This window comes from Pezoporus flaviventris, unplaced genomic scaffold (genome assembly GCF_033815535.1).
Source record: "Pezoporus flaviventris isolate CSIRO_AGI_PZ_B2104156 unplaced genomic scaffold, CSIRO_AGI_Pfla_v1 ptg000078l, whole genome shotgun sequence".
In the NCBI taxonomy this organism is placed as follows: Eukaryota; Metazoa; Chordata; class Aves; order Psittaciformes; family Psittacidae; genus Pezoporus; species Pezoporus flaviventris.
In genome coordinates, this window is record NW_026892626.1 from 16,402,868 (window position 1) to 16,424,135 (window position 21,268).

A 21,268-nucleotide genomic window follows, 5' to 3' on the forward strand; every position below is an offset into this window, starting at 1 on the left:
AGTATTCACATTTATATTAGCAAGGTTCAGAAGTGAACCAGTACTTTTCTAACTGCACTTGCCATGAGAGCACATGTATGTAGAACATGTTGAGTATCTCACTGATTGCTCTTGCTTATTTCCGAACAGTTCATAAGAAACAGATAACACTATGAGCACAGCAGAAGTTTGCAAAATACCTTAACTGTATGGGACATTTTATAAGAGTTAAGTAGTGATGGGACAAGGGGGAATGGCTTTAAACTGACAGAGGGAAGATTTGGATTAGACATTAGAAAGAAGCTCTTCCCTGTGAGGGTGCTGAGGCACTGGCACAGGGTGCCCAGAGAAGCTGTGGCTGCCCCATCCCTGGTAGTGTTCAAGGCCAGGCTGGACGGGGCTTGGAGCAAGCTGCTCTAGTGGAAGGTGTCCCTGCCCTTGGCAGGGGTTGGAACCTGATGAGCTTTAAGGTCCTTTCCTAGCCAAACCATTGTCTGATTTATTACTAGAGGTAAGATAATGTAGGCAATTCTTAGTTAGCCCCACTCCTCTGCACAAATGGCAAGTTATCTTCACTGTCATCTCATCAGTGCACTCCTACATCTGAGGTTTTGGCACATTATTTTTGTGTTACTTTATGACCCAAGTGTTGCAATGTTTGACTCTTCCAGTTAAATTCTGCCAGGCTTTATTAATGTGGAGGGAATAGGTGTGGCAGACAGAAGTATTGTACATTCATAGTGTTTTAATGACTAGAATTCTGTATAGGCTTTTAGTTTTAGCTATTTTTCTTTCCAACAAAATCCACTTTCCCCCATAAAAGTTAAGCACAAGAGGATGTGTTGCTCTGAGCTCTGTCAGCTCTTTATGTACATCATCTTTTTATGTTTTCCAATACACTACAATTAGTTATGCAGTGCATAGCTGTAGTTCACTGCATCATACATGTTTCATTTCAATGTCAGTTTAAGAGACAGTATAGCAGTTGCAGTTATTGCTCCCTCAAGGATAAGACTGATATACACTCCTTTATGTTTTTCCCTTTTCAGCCAAGTAAGTTCTCATGTTTTGCTACATTCACCACTTTCTGATTTTATTAGGGTTTGGAGTACTCACATTGCAGCCTTGTCTGTTTTGCAGGTTACTTTGGGTTCATTCAAGTGAAGTCATAACGTACGAGGCACTCCATTTAGACCCAGGAAAAAAACGACACCAAAAGGCCAAGCAAGTAGAGTAAACCCAGAGAACCTTCTGAATTTGACGCCTGTAACTAGTCTTCTGGTGGCAACTTTAAGGAGGAGTTGATTCTTGTGGTCACAGGGAAAGAAGGTCCAGCCACAGGCATGTAATAAATGATGCTTAATAAATGATTCCAAAAAAGCTGCCTTTATGTGTTTGCTTTTACTTGTGATTGCTCAATTGGATATCAAAAAGAAAAGCACTAGGGCGAGTCTCTCGATGTACACCTGGTTTTCCAGCAGTCTTCTGTGCTTGGAGGCTGACTTTGTATACTAGAGCTAACCAGAGGGACTGGGTTTTCCAGGCAGAAACAGGGAGAGACTCTTCTGCCCATCAGAATACCCTGGCGCATCTCAGGCATGTCCAGGGGTTTGCAGTCTGTGACTTAAATAAACCCGGTAAGCTTTAAATGGAAAATACATGAGAGAGGTAGGCAAGAGGTACCAGGCAAACATTGCTCCACCTGCACAGCATGAACACACTTCGGTTGTGACATTGTTTGCAGAGACATGCAGGCTGGGGAATGAAATAGGATGGTGTTCAAAGCTGAAGCATCACACTGTATTTCAAGCTGCTACAACAAATTAACTATTTAACACTTGGCTAATGTGCATACACTTGTTGGCTCCCAGCATGAAAACAAAGCAATTGCAATCAGCTTTCTGCCCAGTAGAAGTTACTGGAATATAATGAGAAACTTTGTCCTGCACTTTTGAGTAAATGGAAGCACCAGGAAGCTGTTGGAAGGAGGATGGTGCTGCATTAACTAGAGGAAAATAACTTTGAGGGCTCTGTATCCATTGCCTGCAGCTGAGTAGTGCAGTTGAAACTGATGTAGTGCAGCTCAAGCTGATGTAGTGCCGTTTCTCTCTGGTAACATAGCAACTGGACCACACCTCCTCCTACTGAAAGATGCTAAAGAGCCCTTTGAGCACTATCTGGTGTACTGCAAGGGAACTGCACCAGTTTTAATTGCCACAGCATTGCCAGCTGATTTTTTTTTTTTTGCCCCTCATGGATGGCAAGGAAATTCTTTGTTCTCTGTCAAGTAATCCTGGTTTTTCGTTCACTGCTCATGTAGTAATCGTGTTTATATTGCAGAGAAGGACTATGCTAATTAAAAATTAATACCAGAATGTCATCTGTCAGTGCATTTAATCTTGTTTCAAAGTAAGTTTTTGATTACAAATAAGCACTCTTGTCCAACTGATGCTCTTCTCATTTAGCACTCCTATATGGTTAGTATTATGGTAACCTTTTGAAAGAATACTCAAGGATTTGAGCATGTTTTTCTTCTCGCTTAGACTTTGCAAATGACTGAAAAGCTTTCCCCACTCCTAACCTCTCTTCTGTTGTGCAACAAAAGAGCTTTCCTTTAAGCATCTTGGGTTCCAAGCACAAGAAATCGTCTCTGGGCGTTACTGAACATTTAAGGTGTGATAAATCCTCTTATGCCAAGTTGAATTTTTTTGATGTATACTGTAGATTTAGTGTTTAACTTAGCTAAAACAAGTGTGGAACTAGTGTTGGTCAGAGTTTCTCTTTTAAGGTTGTTTGGATCTTGGGTTTTGAACTTAAAAAGGGTATGCTAAGTCTGCATTGGATGTCGCAGCCTGACTTGGTTTTCTGAAGGCTGTTTCCTTTGCTGCCTGTCTTAGAAAGATGACTGTTGCATTAGAGCAGTACAAAACCCTTATTCTGGCTTTGTGACTTGCATTAGGGAAAGCCTTTTAAACCATCTGAAAACTTACTATTTAAATGCATTGGTTTCTTACTGTAGCGACTTACCAGTTGTATTTGCACTTTGGTATCAGCTCGGGGAGGAGGGGGTGTTTTGGTCACATACGGCAGAACAGCCACTGCAAAATAATGCTATTGGTGTTGCTGTACCTGCAGGTTTCCTGAGAATTTTAGAACCAAATCTAGTGTAGAAAGTGGCAGCTTGTGACTTGGGTACATCAAAACCAATAGCCTACCTAAAGCAATATCAAACTGCGTACTTGGAGCTGTGCGTGTACAGTAAATCTGTGGCAATATTGTGAAAACTGTATAAAAATGCAAATATTATGTTAACTTGATAACGCTTATGCATCCCCTCCCCCTTCTGTCTTTATAGGTCTACGAGGGCTAATCAATCTTGGGAACACATGTTTTATGAACTGTATTGTCCAGGCACTTACCCACACTCCACTGCTGCGAGATTTCTTCCTCTCCGACAGGCACAAATGTGAAATGCAAAGCCCCAGCTCATGTCTGGTCTGTGAAATGTCTACGCTTTTTCAGGAGGTGAGTGCTGTTTGCCACAAACACAGTGCCTTTCCCCAGAGGCTGGTTGGTTCCTAACCCAAAAGGGGTTGTGTTCTGTTTGCAGATAGAAAGGGAATCAAGTTACGTTTCCCCTCAAGGTGTAAAAGAACAGTAAAGATTGAGTTGAGACCCTACCGTCACTAATACCCAAGTGATGAAAAGGAAACTATTGTCCCTTTAAGTCCTATTCTTAAGTCACCCTTGTTTAGGCGAAGCTGGTATTGGAAATAATTACAGTGCTGCCTGCTCTTCTGAGACTGATCTGCAAGGCTTCAGTCTTAGAGCTGAAATGTGTGCTTTAATTAAAGGTACAAGTTGTAACTGGAAAATATGTCATGGGCTCTTTGGGTGCTAATGGGAGTGAGAGTAAAGCAATGGTATCTAGCCTGGTGGTTTGGAGCACTGGATTATGTAGGTCTGTATAATAAATATTTTAAAGATCTTGATTCAGTGCTTTCTAGCAGGGAGTAACATCTTCACTATCATCTCTTACGTGGCAACCCATTAATGGCCAGGAGGAGGTAGAGAAGAGAGTTTGTTGGTACAGTTTGTACCTTCCATGTAGGAGCTACTCTTCTTTCTCTTCCTCACTCAGGTGACTGGTTGTGCAGTGTGCCTTTCTCTGTAGGTCTAGTCTGTGCTGTATGAGACAGGCACAGTCTTTTCCTTTATAGTCAAAGAGCTTTATTAACTATTTTAATCTCACATCAGTAATGTAAGGACTGTGGCTAGACATGGGCTCCGAGTTTTAAGATGAGTCTTTGAAAACAAACAAATCCAGTCTGCGCCTTTCCTTCAGTGATAGATCTGCTTTCTTGGGAAGTAAAAAAAACCCCCAAACCAAAGCCCAGACAAAGCAAGTCAGGCAAAACCCCAAAAAAGCTTTAGTACATGCTGTCACAGAGCACTTAAAATAGCTGGAGATGTCTGTACGCGGAGCATGTCTTTGTGTATGTGCTGTCATGGAAGCTCATTCAAGCTGAGCCCAACCTAAAATAACTTTACCTTTATCTTGTGATTTTCAATTTGATTTTACTTCTGTGCTTTTTTCACCAGAGAGGATTGGTTTTGGTTATTGCAGGCGAGTTACATAGGGAAGGCAAAGCGTCCCTTTAGCCATTCCAGTACAAAGTTATTTCAGTGAATTTGCACCTTTTCATGCTGCTTCTCAGTCATTAGTTACAGGTTATACTTCTTATTCTTTGGTATATTTTTCAGTTCCTCACGAGTCTGTCAGGAAAGGAGGTAAAACCAAAAAGCAGGAATACCAATAGGTAGCAGCTGTAGGATTATTGAAACCAGATGTGCAGTTAAAGGGGGAAATACCACTCTGCCTAGGTAAAAAAATTCAGTCGTGGTCTAGAAATACCACTTTCCTTACACTGTTAGTAGAGAAACCTTATTTGCTTGTTTAAAAATAAAAGGTACCATTAAAATCTTGATATCCTTTCATCAAGCTGTGCTCTAAAGTCTCATTTTGAATATTACCGCATTCTATTTACGCACGTAAATCCCTTGGGAAAGGGGGAATGAGTGTTACATTACAGATTGGGGGGCTGGAGGAAAGATCAAGACTGTCTAGGTAATGATTTTGTATTTGCATTAATGTATGTGGAGCCCTGTCGATGGCCTGGGATGCCTTTTACCAGACCATATACAAGCATCTAACAAAGGACAGGCTTCTTATCCAAAATGAGCCTTAAATGCAGCATTCACTTTAGTTTCAGTTGTAATCAAATTTAATTTCATACACAGCTTTGGGAATCTCAGCCTTCATTTTCCCCAATCAAAATTCATGCCTAAACTTGCGTTAGTTCTAATAATTGATGTGCTGCAACATTGAGGGTACGTGAATGAGGGAAGAGCTATAGCTGTGATATCAGACTGTGAAGATGGCAGGACAGCATCTCTGCCCTTATCTCACGTTGAAGTTCTGCAGATCCGTGCTGTGAGAGGACAACAGAAAGTGACTCAACCACCTTGATGTAAAACTAGAGCTTAGTCCTTCACAAGCAAAACTGTAGTGGCTGCAATCAACTCTGTATTTTAACTTGCAAGCAGTAAATACCATGTTATGTTTATAGCTCTGTCAGCACTCATTTGTTTCCCAGTGAGTTTTAATCTCTCTACATTCAGAATTAAAACCAAAGTCTTGCACTTTTTGAGCTGTCCCAGCTATATGGAGGAAGATTCCTACACTCTGCAGAGATAAGGACTCAGTGGAGGAAAGCTAACGAGTGGAGATTTCAGTGCTATGGTTAAGAATTCCTTTGTAATTGAATTACTGGGGAAACTTTGGCTCAGGTTGTGTCTTGTTTTCACGTAGCTTTCCCACCAGGATTAACTGATGTACTTATCCCAAGGCATTTCACCCAGTGACAAACCATCAGGGCAAGGGTTAACTTCCATCTCCCCTCCACCCTTCTTTTCTGAAGGTGTGATCTTAGGCAAAAGGAATGCCAGGGGATCTGGTGAATGCCTGCCAGTAAGAACTCTCCAGGAGAAAAAAGAGACTCTTTGGAACACTAAGTGAAACTTACTTACCTAAAAAGCAAGTTTTGCTCCTCAAACAAAACAACACTTGTTCCTTTCTTTCTGGTTTAAGATCATTTAATTATAATGGGGTGTGTGATTTCTCTGCAATAAATAGGAAGCTACAAAGTTCTTGCACCTTGAAGTAGGTTGGTGGTGAGTAATGAGTATCAGATGGTTCTCAGAACTGAGGGGTTTTTTCCTGGTAGCTTTTCTCACAAACATGCCAAGCATTGATCTCTGTTTGTTGTAAAAATATGTTGACTGCATCAATTAACATTCTCATTTTTGCTACTTGAAACCTATTTCTCAATAGAATCATGACATGAATTACACTGCATAAGAAAAGGAATAAAAAGGATTTGGGAATAACAGATAGTGGTGAAACTGGATGGAGGGAAGATAGAACACACAGAATCCGTTCATTGAGCCTTTGGGCTGAAAGGGTTTGTGCACTACTTTTTACTTACTGGTATTTGTGTTTTGCTTCAATGAAAATTAAGATACTTCATACCCTAAGGTTTATCTGAATTGTTTATGGAATGGCCATTTAGGAAGGTAGGAGTAGTGGATCTGTATCCTGGTATACTCTGACTGAAAACCTGGGAGCATAGCAGAATGCAGGGCATCCACTCAGAGGTGTAAAGAACATCATCTTCCCATCATTCCTCATTCTCATGAGCCTGTCAAAGTGCACAGCACAGCTACGGGGAGAGTTGAGAAGTGAGGATGGAAAGGAAAATCAATGATAAGGCTTTAGTAGCTTGAGATGGCACTCTGTTGCAATGGCTATGTATAAAAGAAGTTATAACTTCTCTCTACAAGAGAGAAAAAGTAGGTAAGTCTTTACACAGATGCCTTGCAGTTTAGTGCCCAGTTAGTAAAATCCTCGATGTAAATGTAGAGCATACAGTGTGTGTGCAAGGAAAACAGAGTTTCTGACTCCTTGAACCATTGCTCTTTGGGAAAGCAAGGCACATGTATTACCCGCTGCCTTTATCCACTGTAAGTTTTCTCAATGTTTAAAGTCTTAATTGAGAACCGGTTTCTAAGAGGTGGTTTTCACTTTGCAAATTGGACTGGAGCCTGCTACAGGATTTATGCCTATAAATTCTTGATTACAAGGCTTGGAGACTGTTCCGTATGCAGCATAGATCAAATGTATTTGTTCACATAATTGGGAAACTTCCATGCATGACTTTCTGGCAGGAGGAGGAGAAAACACTACAGAGATGTGTGTGGTTGTGGTTGGTTTTGTTTGCTTTAAAACCTGACTGGTATCTGTGTATTTTTGGTAACAAGAATGCAAAATATAAAGCTTAGAATCCTCAAAATCCTATAGATTCTTCGTTTTATGCTCCAAAAGCAAGTGTTTTAGGTACAAAAAAAGGAAGTTATTATTACTTGTTTTGTATGTGAGAATGGAGGCTTTGAATCCTGGGTTGGGTTTTTCCTTTTTTCCCTTTTGTTTTCCCTTCTTTCCCTTGGAATAGCCATTAAACAGCGTATTTTCAAACACACTATTTAATACACAGGCATTTTCCAATGGCTTGAACTAGTTCTCTCCAATATAAACAACTGATACTGCTGAACTGAAAGCAAATTTAAACCCAAATCCTTTAAAGTTACGGTTGGAAGAATTGTGCCATTAAAGCATTTTAAAGGTGACTTGCAAACCACCATCATTATTTCTGTTTGCATGCTTTAATGAAAAGGTTTGTATAACAGTGATTGAATCAGACTTTACATGGACTTCTTTCCCTTTTGTGGGCTGGAACAGCTCCGATAGGCTGCTTTTCCCAGCAGCAAGGAAATGACAGAGAAGGGATGGCTGTTTTATACATTCCAGTTAAAATACTGCTATTGAATGTGCTCAGGTTCCTTTGTTTCATTATGATTTATTATAACAGTGACACTTCCCTCCACACACAGTCGCCAGCGTTTTCCTAGGTGCGTTTCTAGCTTCTCTGTGATAATACCTAATAATTTGATAAAGCTTCTTGTTACATCCTTCCCCTCCTAATGAAGCACCAGAGGATGTACAATCTGGCAGGTCTAGTAACTGCAGTGGAGCAATTACAGAAAGTGCTGTTGGTTAAAATGACCAGAGAGAGCTCTGGGACTAATTGTAAGGCGGGACAGAACAGAGAAGTTTTATTGCTGCAGTTCCCTGAATTATGTTGAGCAGCAGCTGCGTCAGCAGATTTCAATTACTCTACTACTGCTCCAGTCCCTTGGTGTCATTCTTGTTGGCAACAGAGTTTAGCTATTGATCTTCTTATTTATAGAAGCATTCTGTGGTGTTCGGGTGCAGAAGTATATCTTCTTGTTGGGAAAAAGCAGAGCTTGCAGTCAGTAAAGACGTCTCTTTGCAAGGAAACACACTAAAGCCATTTAGAAGAGCCTACAAATACGAGGCTTAGATGAGAAGATTGTGTTCCTTTTTGCCTGTCTGTCCTTTAAAATACAGTGTGTTTTATCTTGGCAGGTTTGTAGCAAAGTGCCTGTGCTTGTACTGATGCAAAATGCTCGGAGACTGGGCAGGAAGCAACTTAGGGCTGGGGAAGGAAGCCTGCTTTTCCAATGAGAGGGAGACATTATACATTGCTGGGGTTTCAAACCTTATTCAGTGTTTTTGCTGCTTCTTGTCTTCTGTTTGGGAAGGGTAACTGAAAATAAACCACGATTGAATCAGCTGGATCTGGGCAAAACATAATTGTGGTGTTGCAGGAACCCTTTTACTGGCAAATACCTTTTCCAAAGGTTAGGGAAAGCAGAATGACTTACAAATTTTCACTTATTAAAACAAAAACATTAACTCCATTAAATGCAACCTGAAGGCCAAGTGAATAAACTCAGTTTGGGCCTTTCCAGCTCCCTGAAGGGATACCACAAGCATCTGTGCTTTGCTTTTTGGAACTGTTATCATGGTGCAGGGGCTCTCCAACAGGTGCAGAAGTCAGCTTGCTCAAGAAAGGGCTGTTAGCTTTGGTCTCAGATTCTGGATGCTGGAATTGGCACCAGCAGAAGTGAAGACCCAGGAAGGTGAAAATTGCAGCAGTAGCACTTGGATATAAATAGGGAAGGTGAAGGAAGGAGCTGAACCTTGACTGAGGGAAACACAGACCCTTACCAAGAGGGTTTTGGAGTGGTTTTTAAGGGGGATCTGGCTGGTTTTTATTACCAAAAAGAAAGCATGAACTTCTGTCGGCAGGTACTCGTCCTCTTCTGTGCTGATTTACCTCCCCAGATGTGTGCCACCACTCAGCAGCAGCATTTCACATCATGGTTTTGCTGACTGAATGACTTGACCGTGCACTCTAATATGCTTTTGGCAAACTCACCTGGGGCAATTGCAGTGACTCCTGTAGCCAGCTCATCAGATTTAGGCTGAAGCTGACTAAGAAGCAGATGCAGGAGCTGGTCCAGGACCAGATCTCCAGGCAGTGACACCCTGCAGGAGCGGTAGTGGGCAGGGATAGGAGAATGAAGTGGTACCTTCAGCTCCGCAAGCAGCTGTGCTGAATAAAGTTGTTTCTAAAGCCTTGTGCTGCTTATAGCAATACAGTGAAAGGCCAATACTGGCATGAGGCTACCATCCTGCTTGTAAATCTTTTCCATTAAGGCAGGACTGTGCACAGCCATCAAATGCTGTGCATCCAGTACATAGAAGACAGTTACTATGGTTTGGTTCAGGGGCAGGCTGACAGTTGGCATCTAATATTCTCAACTTCAGTATTCTGATTTTGAGGGAGGTACAATCTGTGGATGAAATTCCTGATCTCTTGCAAACGTAGGATACTTCTTCCTTCCCCTCTCCAGCTATTTTAATAAACCCCAGTGGTATCAGTAAGGACTCTGGGAGTGTTGTTTGTATCTGTCTTCTGCCTGGTTTTGGCTAATCCATCACAAAATTATAGAGAAAGGAGAAAGGGAGAAAACCGAGGTGCTCTAATTCTGAGATCACTTTTTCAATAGTCTGTGATAAAAAGCTGTCTCTGTCTCTTATTATTAAGACCATTAAAATTAAATGGTTTAAATATATTTGACTAACTGCACTCATTTAAGTTTTTAATAATTAAATGCACTGAGGCTGTGTAACTTGTTAACAGTCATGTCCTTTTCTTTGCTTTGAGCAGTTTTACTCTGGGCACCGATCTCCTCACATTCCATATAGGTTATTGCACCTGGTATGGACTCATGCACGGCATTTAGCAGGGTACGAGCAACAAGATGCACACGAGTTCCTCATTGCTGCATTAGATGTGCTACACAGACACTGCAAAGGTAAGGCTTGTCCTGAGTCTTCAATCAACAAGGAATATTGGATCAAAAGGAGGTAGAACAATCTCTTCTTAAGTCAAGTTTAGTGTCTCCCAACAGCAGTTTTAGCAAATTCCCTTTAAAATGTTTGGTAGGTTTAAAGGAAGAGCCTTTATAAATAAACCATAACTGTCAAAACTTACCTAGAGTTAGAAGCAGACAAGGCTGTGCATTGCCTTCAATCACCATCGTGGGGTTCTCTTATTGGTTGTGAGTCATTGTCTTTTCTTTTCAATTGCCATTCTAATTCTATTTATACTTGAGGTAGTTAGAACTCTTACTCAGTGTGTCATGGGACTGATGGAAATAACACAGGGGAGGCTATGGCTGTTCTGCTTAAATATTATTCTACTGTATTTATGAGGCCCAATTGCTTATAGAAATATGAATAAGAAAAAAAGTAATATTTGGTTTTGGTATCTGGTTTTGTTAGTCTGTGTATAAAATATGTACTCATACAACCGTTCTACAATAGTAGACCTATTCATTGACATGCTCTTAGAGATGAAGTATGAAAGTGTTGAATTGATTTGCTAATACCATATGAAATGATGTATTTCATGTTGGTTAGCTGAACTAAGTCCAAGCTGAAGATTTCCCAAGCTGCCAATGTTCAATGTAGTTTGGTTCACTTATTTAAGTGCAGAAATTCTTCCCATTCTTGTAAGGGGGTGGAACCCTAGGGTTGATACTAGCAAACCAAATGAAGTCCTTAGTCAGTAAAAAATCAGCTTTAAAGCACTCAGCTTTCTTCTAATGCTCTTAGAAAAAGCACCTAGAGGTTAGGGTTTTGGCTTATCAGAGGACTGTCAAAGGGAAGGCTGCTGCTGCTTCTTTGAAGTATTGTGAAGTCTTGCTTTTATCTTTGAGATAGCCGTACCTTGTAGCAGATGTGCTTATTCAGCTTCATAATAGGTGTCTTCCAAAAGAGGCTTCTCCAAGAGAGTGCTTCTGAGGACAGGATTACATAGAGCAGTTCTCTGGTAATAATTGTCTGTCACTTGATAATTACTAACTGAAATGCAACAAGCCTGATGTAACTAGTGTTGAGGTGCTTTGAGGAACAGCCTCTACCCAAATACTGACCTCTCGCTTCTTCACACTGAATAAACTCAGCTGCAGACAGAAATACTTCTTGGTTCCTGTGAAGTTTCTGAATCATTGATCTAACGAATCTTGATGCTTTTTCATCATCTTTGATGTAAAATGATGTTTGTATTTCTTCTGTACCATAGAATCATAGAATGGTTTGGGTTGGAAAGGGACTTAAGATCTTCCCGTTCCAACCCCCTGCCATGGGCAGGGACACGTCATGCTAGACCGTGTCTCCCAAGGCTCTGTCCAACCTGGCCTTGAACACTGCCAGGGATGGAGCATTCACAGCTTCCTTGGACAACCTCCCTCAAAGGGGGAGCAACTTCTTTCTTACATCTAACCTGAACCTCCTTTGTTTCAGTTTAAACCCATCACCCCTTGTCCTATCACTATAGTCCCTGATGAAGAGTCCCTCTCTGGCATCCAAATACCTCCTGATTAGTTCATGAAGTACTAGTATTTTCTTCTCAGAATTGTAAAGAAAAAACATGCAACAGTAAAGGTCCCTGTGTTCTTTTCAGACTGATAAAGAATCTGTAAAGACTCCTTTTGGTTTGGTTTTAAATGAAGACTCTCTCTGCTATGTCTTATGGAATTACCAATAAAAAACCAAGTTTTCTCAGCAGTTTCTTTACTCTTGGTTGTTTTTGGCCTCTCCATCCAGAATGAAAATGAAACTCTGATCTGGCCTAAAACTAGAAAGTTATATGTTGGATATTCTTTGGTGGATAGAGTGAGTGCATGTGGATGGATTCTGTTACTACTTGTTGGGTTTTATAGATGTGTTGAAAACACTGACTTCGGAATTGGTATCCAGTTTAATCATGGTTTCAGCCAGCTTGAATTGAGTTAGGGAGTTTTGCACTTTTAGCACTGAGCTTGGGTTGTTGGAAAGGTACCACTTACAAGGACTGAAACTCAGTTATTTAATGTCTGTCCTTAAGTTTGAGCCTACCTGCATGGGCATAGCTAAGGCGTTACAGGGCTGCAAGTGGGAAGGTGTTGGCACTAGAACCTTTACATCTCTGCACCCAGGTTTTTCCATGTCTGTTTCTGGAGGAATTGGGAGACTTTTATTAAACTAGGGTAAACAATCCATACCACATCAAGGTAATTTAAAAGAAGCGGTTGAGCAGTTGTGTGGGAACCAAACAAGTTATTGTAAACCAGACTTTCAAGTTTGGTCATGATGAACCGCTTTTGGAATGAACTAGTTTGGTGTGTAATGAGAACATTTTCCCACTTACATACTGAAGTATTCACGTAGACACACACAGGTGAAGTATACATATGGAAAACTATCATTACTAACAGAATGTGTCCTAAAGCTACAATAAGCAAATAAGACCTCCGCTGTTAATATTACATATTTATTTTACTGACTAAAACCACCTTTTAAAGCTTCCATTCAACAGCAGTCCAGTTCTAGGGTTAACACACAGTGAAGTAAAATAGTCATGGGAACAACTTTGACTAAAAGACCTATGCAGGCCATTATTCATGATCACCAAGGCTTGAGACACTGAAGTAGGTGAAAGTGTTCCTTATGTTAAGAACTGTATAGCTATCTAGTGAGACTTGTTTGGCTGACATTGGTCATTTATATCCTTTTTCCATTCTATTGACTCAAGTTTTTAGGAATGAAAGTCAGGGAAAGCTGTGAATGCTTGTTACTGATATCTGCCACTGTTTAAATTGGGGAAATGATATGATTTTTGTCCATTTAAAGATCGGTTTTGTAATGCTGCATCCTAGAAAGCATAAAATCAGCTGCTCTATGATTATATGGATGGCCCAGATAGTTGCTTGGTTGGTTTGGTTGTTTGGGTGGTTTTAAATGCTGGTTGAATATATACTTTATTTTAGTGCATCTGAGAAGTTTGGAAGCCTGGGGATACCTGTATGATCACCCATGTAAATCATGTCTCAGGGCTGAGAGCTCTCCTTGTGCTAGCACTGCTGTGCTGAGCTGTGGCATCTGCAAGGCATGTTCTGAACACTTAACAGGGCTCCTCTGTGCTGCTGGAGCAGTATAAAATGGTTCTGAATAAAAGGGATAGAGTCTGTCATGCCGATGAATCACTGCTTTTCATTCCACCAGCTGGAGAAAGATGGTCTAACTAGAAAGTAGTATTTTGGTGAGGGGAAAAAAACCTTAAGATATGAGTTACTCCTGTTTCTCTATTTCTCCACCCAAAGTGTGATATGCAAGGTCTGCCCTTAAACATATACTCCAACTCAAAAAGTGAGACCTTTCTGGAATCTAAGTTCCAGCATTGCTACTCTAAATGACATTTAGAGTTGTACCTGTGTTTTGTGCTTTTCTGGTCTCTCTTGCTGATTCGATAGTGCTCAACATTCTGCACTGTCATTGTATATTGGTATTTGTGGTTCTTCTCACCACAAAAGCTTCCAGCTGAGCTTCAGAGCTCATTCTACATTGGATAATACCTTCTTTACCAAAGTAATGCTATGAACAGCCTGGCTGTATAGAGAACAGTCATTTTCTTTGTACTAAAGTCTAAGGATTCACCTGGACTTTGGCATGTATTGCCTTTAGGCTTTCAAATTCACAACTACTTTGATGTACGTTTGGATTAGAGAAGATGCTGAAAATGGTCAGATATTGATCTGTTGCTTCTTGCATGTTTTCTTAGACTCTATGAAGAACAAGTACAAAGTATACCCCATTCTTCATGTAGGATCTTTTGGGACTTCCAGGGCTCTTCATTTGTAGAGGAATATAACTAATGGCTATTTCTGCAAGCTCCCATGACAGTGAGGTTCCAGTCATCCAGATGCTTTGTAGCTGACTGACTTTGTCTCAGACATAGTCAGACTTGGAGATACTGAGACCAGAATTGTTACTTTCTTGTATGGAGCAAGGCTGCAGTTCACAAGTTAATGTTCAGCCCAGTGAAATCACTGGCTGTGGTTTGACTTTGTTTCTTATTGCAAGAGCCACAACAGTCAAAGCAGCAGAGAGTGGCTGAGATATGCACTTGTACACAAAGGTTCAAAAAGCAAGATTAAAAATGGAGGTAATCCAGTGTTTTTATCCTAAGCTTTATTCAGCCAATGTTACTTGTCTAACAAAAACAGAGTAGTACTTTAAAGCTGATCATTCCTCATTTATCTGGTTTTCACAAAGCATTTTGCGTTCATCTTCAACAAGGACTGCTACAAAGCAAATGTGAAGCTAGGTGTCATGACAGAAAGAATGCTATGCTGAGGTTTGGGAGTAAAACACTACCGTGCTCTCTCAATGCTGCATGATATTCTTAGGAGCTGATAAAGCATATGCTTGTGGAACATGTCATCTGCTATGATCTATCTAAATCTATGTGTACCCTGCTTTGTCATAAAGAACAACAAGTGCTTGTGCAGAACACTGGGGGCCAAAGGAAAGCAGAAAAGTTAGCATTAATGTCTTGTTTTGATAAATGCCCTTAAAAATCTGGCAATTTTAAATTCCTTTATCATTGGAAACAAAGACATTGGAGGCAAAACTTCTGAATTTCAAAGCAAAAGCAATGTTAAAAAGTAATTATAGCTGTTACATATGATTTACCTTTAGTAATATATTAAATATTGTCCTGGTTTCAGCTGGGATGGAGTTAATTTTCTTCCTATGTATTTGAACACAAGTTAATATACTTGGTTCTTGCAGAGATGTAGTAACTTCTGTTTGTTTTGGTTTAAAAGAGTGCTATTTAATTTGAATCCAGACTTCTAAACTCCCATTTTCTGCCATTCTCATAGTCACTTTCTACATGGATGTATTTTCAAGCTTGGTTTTAGGCTTGCGCTGGCCAGTCTCTTACTGATTTATGCATTTATGAGCAGCTTTAAAAACAAAACATGCATTAAACCAAAACCTGTTTTGTAAGACACAAATGTTGAAGGGAGCCTTAACTTGAGCACAACAATCTAGCAGCTTCTAGTTCTCAGCTGCATAATATACCTCCTCTCAGCATCTGTTCCATATTGACAAGTGTGAGTAGGTGGTAATCTAACTCTTATGTTTTTTTCCCTTCTTTCCAACCAAATGTCATGGGAAATAATGTTGAGTGTGTAATACCCTTCTGTTTTGCTGGGAACAAGCTTGCAGGAGCCTCTTTGGAGACCCTCTCGTCACTGATCCTAATTGACTTGTGTAATTGGAAGGGGAGTATTCGCTCTCTCCCGTAGGCGGAAACGGCTGTCTATTAACAGTGTCCAACAGGGATGATACCTGTGGTCCAGGGGAAATCTCTTGCTGCTGTTTCTCTGCTCCTGCCCCCTTGAAACAAGCCAGAGGGAAAGTAATGTTTCAAATGGTGAGATTACCAGGATGTGACAGGGTTGGTTTTTTTTCCTTTAAAAAGGAAAAGTGGAGTTTTAAATACAGGGATAGAAAGCATTAAAGTAATTTTTTTGGAAATCCACATGTAGTCTTTAAAGCTTATATGTGATCTTTTTTCCAAAGGTGAAGGATGTCTTGTACAGCCTCTGTACCTCCATTCATTAGCTTAGCGTAATTGAGACCTTCTAAAGATCTTCAGTTCAGTAAGATTTAGCTGAAATTCCCATCAAGAACTGCCCGAGACTGAGTCTGATAACCCCGCTTGAACTTCCTACATTTGAAATCCAATTTTAGTGCGTTTTGTTCAAGAGCCATTTTCAGGACACACTGTGCTTTTCTTGACAATTCAAACAAGATTCTCAAGCAGGCAGCTGAGTGAGAGGATCGAATTAACTAAAGTGGTCCATTGCAGCTTGGTAGGTATCACCTACATCTGCTTTTCTCAACAAACTACTGAAGCTTCATTGGGAAAGAAGTCACATTCCTTCTTGCTGAAGAACACTCCAGCCTAGAGCACCTTAGACACAAGGTGGTGGGGTTTACCCTATGCTGTTAGGGCCTTCAGCTGAGGTTTCATTACATACTTGACTAGAGATTAATCGATTTTGAGTAATAGCTGTGATTTGTGGAGTCAGCATCTTAGTGTTTCAGGTATTAAATGCTTCCTAGTAAGTTAAAGATATGAGAAAACCTGGTGAAACTTTGCTTTCTGTTGGAAGAGACTGGGAGACATCTGAAGATGTACTTTACAAAACAATCAGCTGATGCAGTGTTTGGGTGTGCATCTCTCTGTACGAAGCAAGCCCAATTGCATCTGTTCTGCCCAAGGAAAACAAGCGCTGTACAGTCTTGGAAATCAAAGTAGTATATCATCTATGGGGACTGGAAGGAGTATGCTTCAAAGCTGAGAACTATGCCAAGAAATTTTTGGTTATTTAGTGTTCTGGATAGTTTGAGAGCTGAATTGGCCTAATCTCAGCACTCAAAATGAGCTGCTGTGCTCCTGCAGTGATAGTTGATTATGGCTGAAAGATGGGTATGAGTTCATTGTGCCCCCTGGGAACTTAGAAGATTGCTGTGTCTCTGAAGAAGCTGGAGGAAGACACAGCCCTTATTTTCCTGCTTCAGATAAGGATATCTTTCATTTTCTCGCTGGTGGAAACTTGCATGGCAAGTCCACACTGATGGTGAAAGGACAGGATACAGACAGCAGGCTGGAGATTGATGGGTCTTAACAAACCTCCCCTCGCTCTACTCTCAGAAGCTGACTGGCAGAGAATTAGAGAGTAGCACTTGCTGATGGTTCCTTTCTCTGTTCATTTAGGAAAATATTGTGCTATTGAATACTCTGCCTAAGCAGAAACCTTTGCTTCTGTAGTGAAGAGCTGGCCACTTGCTTAGGTACAAGTGTTTATGGTGGCACTCTTAAGTGTAGCTTAAATATTCATTTTCATGAACCGCCTTGAGAACCCGTTCATCTTGGGAACTGATCTTTATACTGGATAAGACAAAGCAAATCTCTCTAAAGGGGGCTATACCCCCAAAAGGGTTTGGCTAACAGCTGATAATGGCTTTAAAGCTTCACCTCTACAGAAGTTAACTGTATTTAATCACTTTCTGATTGTCTTTTGTGTTTTCTAGGAGTTCTCTTCTTGTTTTCTTGGTTTTCCTTCAATGCACATTTTCAGGGTTCTATATTGTCAATGTGAACTTGCAATGTGTTTGTTAAGTTATAGAGAGTTACTGAAGACGCAGTCCAAGACAACCACTGTTCCCTCGGAGGATTTTTGACTTCTGAGTCTGTGTTTGCATTCCTCCAGGTGATGATAATGGGAAGAAGGCCAACAACCCCAACCACTGTAACTGCATCATAGACCAAATCTTCACAGGCGGACTGCAGTCTGATGTTACCTGTCAAGTCTGCCAGTAAGTACTTCTTTTTCTGGTTCTGAACTCTGATTTGAATCTTTACATCCTCCAGTGCAACCGAGTCTTTTCTTTCTTGAATGCCAATAAAATACTAGCAAAGTTCCAGCAAGACAAGAACTGTTTAAATACAGCATCAGCTAAATGCAATCAGTTACCAGTTAACTGATCTCTATTAAGACATACCAAAAAAGCCACCTGGAAAGTACCACAGGCTTCTTTGACCTTTTACTAGCCTGTAAAAGGTAGTTCTTCTCCAAGTTTGTGAGGAAAAGACTTATTTGGGTTTCCAAGTATGTAACTGCCACTATGTTTGAAGAAAATTCTGATATGAAACCATATTTTCCTTCAGTTAGGAGCCTGCTGTATCATCAGGAGAGGTTTCAAAGAGGCTGATATCTCTTGTAATCTTGGGTACCAGCAATTGAACATTTGACAAGAGCGGGGAAAAACGTGTCTGTTGTTCTACTCTGTGTACTGGAGCAAGTTAACTTCTCATTCAACATGTTTGGTATTGCCATAGTGCAGAAGTCGGAGTTCTTGGGTTTTGTTCTGTCTTGCATTCTTTATAATTACATACCCATGTCCTGCAGATGGACTTGTTCTGAGCTTGTTTGAATCTGCTTTTGTTCTCAGTTTCCTGGAGAGATTTGCAGAAGGTTTACTGTAAGGAAAACATAGGAAATCTTGTTCTTTGCCTGGTAGAGCCACAGGATCCTTCTATGATAATGAAAAGCTCAATGTGTTATGACACAATATTAGCATTGATGAAACTTGGACAAAAGAAGTTTTCTTTTGAAAAGTGACAACCTTTGCACAAATGAAGCTGAAAGAAAAGGCAGAGTATTGCAGGCTGAACGTGATTGCAGAGTGAGAGACACTGCTTTGAGAGGAAGAGAGAACTCAAAGAAGAAGAATAAGGAGTGCAAACAGGCAGTACTTCCAAATAGGAGCTCAGACTCCTAAAGTTCTCCTAACAATGTAAATGCTGAAAGAAAAGGCTTGATTCAATGCAAGTTAACATTTTGGGAAGCTTCCTCCATAGTTTAGCTGTTGGCTTGTCTTCAACTGTCTTGTAGAGAAATCTGTTTGAGAACACACACTACTTTGGTCTCTCAAATTCCACACACTGTAGGAGATGCTAACAGGAGCAGCAAAGCTTAATTCAGTTCACTACTCTATAGCAAAATTTGGCTCTGTCTTTATCAGAGTAACCTTAAACACAGTTTTCTACGCCATGACCAGACACCTCTGCTTCTAAACTAGCTGGATTGCGTGTAACTGTCATCACAGCTGGTTTATACTGGTCAGTTGTATGAGTGGTACCTCTGTCTTCAAGTAGCCCTGCTTGTTCACTTTGAGTCACAGGGCTTCAGTGAGCAGGAGAATGTATTAAGTGCATATATTTTGCATTGAGTACATCACAGACGTTTCCTGAAACCATATGGCTTTTAAGTATTCAGAAAACCAATCAGTTGTGGGAAGATACTCTGGAGCAACAACTCTTGTTTTCTGTCATCTTTGAGTGCCCTCTAGGGGTGATGTAGATCCCGAGTTCTTCAAAGTACCTGATGGGTTGTTAATTTGACTTCCTTTAAACGTGTTTAAAACTGCTTTCTTTTTCCTAGTGGCGTTTCCACAACGATAGACCCATTTTGGGACATCAGTTTGGATTTGCCAGGCTCCTCCACCCCGTTCTGGCCACTGAGTCCAGGGAGTGATGGCAGTGTCGTGAATGGGGAAAGCCATGTATCAGGCACCACCACTCTCACAGACTGCTTGCGAAGGTAGGAAATGAGACAAATACAATGTGGTGGGGTAAAGAAGCACTTTTTATACAGATTTTAGTCTATAAGAGAAAGTGATAAAGGCAGGAAGGCTCAGAGCAACAATTGATCTCACAATAAGCAATCAAAACCAGTTGCCATGCGATGCAAGAAGAAAACAGATTCTGCAGTGGCTGCTGCCAGGCAATGTGGGTTGAAATAATCAAAACCACTGGTGTCTGTCTCCATGTTCTTGGTTGTGTCAGCAAAGCAAGCACATAAAGAGTTCACAATGCATTTAACATTTATCTGAATTACAACACCAAGTCTGAATCTGATTTGTGCTCTAGGCAGAGCTGAGGGTCAGCTACTGCTACAGCGTAGTTGTGAGGATCACATTCAGAATTAAAGGAGTTTAGCTTTCAAAAAGAAAGGATCATTCTGAGCAGGAAATTTGGGCATCTTGGAAACAGGTGACTGGGGAGAATGTTATAGCTTCATATACAGTTAACTTGGATCTTTTAACAGATCTGGAAGTCATTCTCCTGTGGCAAATGCAGATATCTGTTGAAGATACTTGTCTGAGGAAGAGGTTAACTGTAGCCTGGGGCAAAGCTAATCCTCCTCAAGTAAAAAATCATGTCCTGTGACATCTGATTTCTAACCTTCTTGATACTTTTAAGATCAATAAGAGAAAAAGGGAATTAGTGCAAATGAGAAAATGCTGATGCAGGAATGCATCAAGAGGCCAAAAGGGTCGAATTTTGGTGGTTTTCTTCAAGATGGGGATTAGTAGGATCAGAGAGAGATGGGAAGGGAAAACATCCAGGTTCAAATATACTCTCAAAGAGGATGGATTTTGATAAGAAGTTGAACTGTAATGGATAAAGAAGATGGGTCTGGATTTTAACCCAAAAGCTAGAAAGCAGGTTAGATTCAAACAAGGAACGTGTGTAACTTCATGTCAACCGGTGTGGCCATGCAACTTGGAAGTTGGCTTGAAGAAGAAAGGATTGAGCAGGAATATGACAAAAACTAGCAAGACGTAGGCACTCCCTAACAGTTACACCAAATTTGTAAGCCTGTTTACAGACTTAAGAGAGAAGAATAAGAAGTAAATCACAAGCAAAATCAAAACCAGAGAATGATAGTGGTAAACACTCCATCCCTGGCAGGGTTCAAGGCCAGGTTGGACAGAGCCTTGGGTGACATGGTCTAATGTCAAGCCTCCCTGCCCAGGGCAGGGGGGGTTGGAACTGGATGATCTTAAGGTCCTTTCCAACCCAAGCTCTTCTATGATTCTATAATACAGAGGCTAGGTAAAGGAAATCTTGTTAATTAAACAACAGGAGGTTGTGATCATCATTTAATGCTGGAGGCTGCGTTGGCCATCAACAGAGTGATACAAGGTAGGGTTAGTGATGAGCTGATACCATGTTGCCCTCACGTGCTTAGTGCGTGCATTAATGTAAAACATTCATTCTTTACATCTGGATGTAAAGTAGCCTCTGAGATGATTTATATGCCCCATAGAAGTCTAAACTTGGGAGGAAAAGACTCACCAGTCCATTCTCTGAGCCTTTTCTGTGCTGACAGTTTCTGAAGAAGAGGGATTTTGCTTTAGTGTTGCGAGAACATAGAAGTCGTATTTTCTCTGAGCAGTTCTCTGCTCTGTAATGGTCTCTTCCTAGAGCTCCCTTGAGCAGTTCTGTCTGAACATTTTGAAAGAGATTTTTCTAGTTGTCAACACTAGGGT

General features: G+C 40.7%; 1 protein-coding gene across 3 annotated transcripts in view; it reads left to right on the forward strand.

The window, feature by feature from the left end:
- The window catches only part of USP22 (ubiquitin specific peptidase 22), a 100,536-nt gene that overhangs the window by 69,894 nt on the left and 9,374 nt on the right, over positions 1–21,268 (forward strand). For all 3 annotated transcript variants that reach the window (XM_061473905.1, XM_061473904.1, XM_061473906.1), the window contains 4 exons: positions 3,335–3,504; positions 10,197–10,344; positions 17,641–17,746; positions 19,375–19,533. In XM_061473905.1, the coding sequence (XP_061329889.1) occupies positions 3,335–3,504; positions 10,197–10,344; positions 17,641–17,746; positions 19,375–19,533 (583 nt within the window). The remainder of the gene's footprint in view (positions 1–3,334; positions 3,505–10,196; positions 10,345–17,640; positions 17,747–19,374; positions 19,534–21,268) is intronic.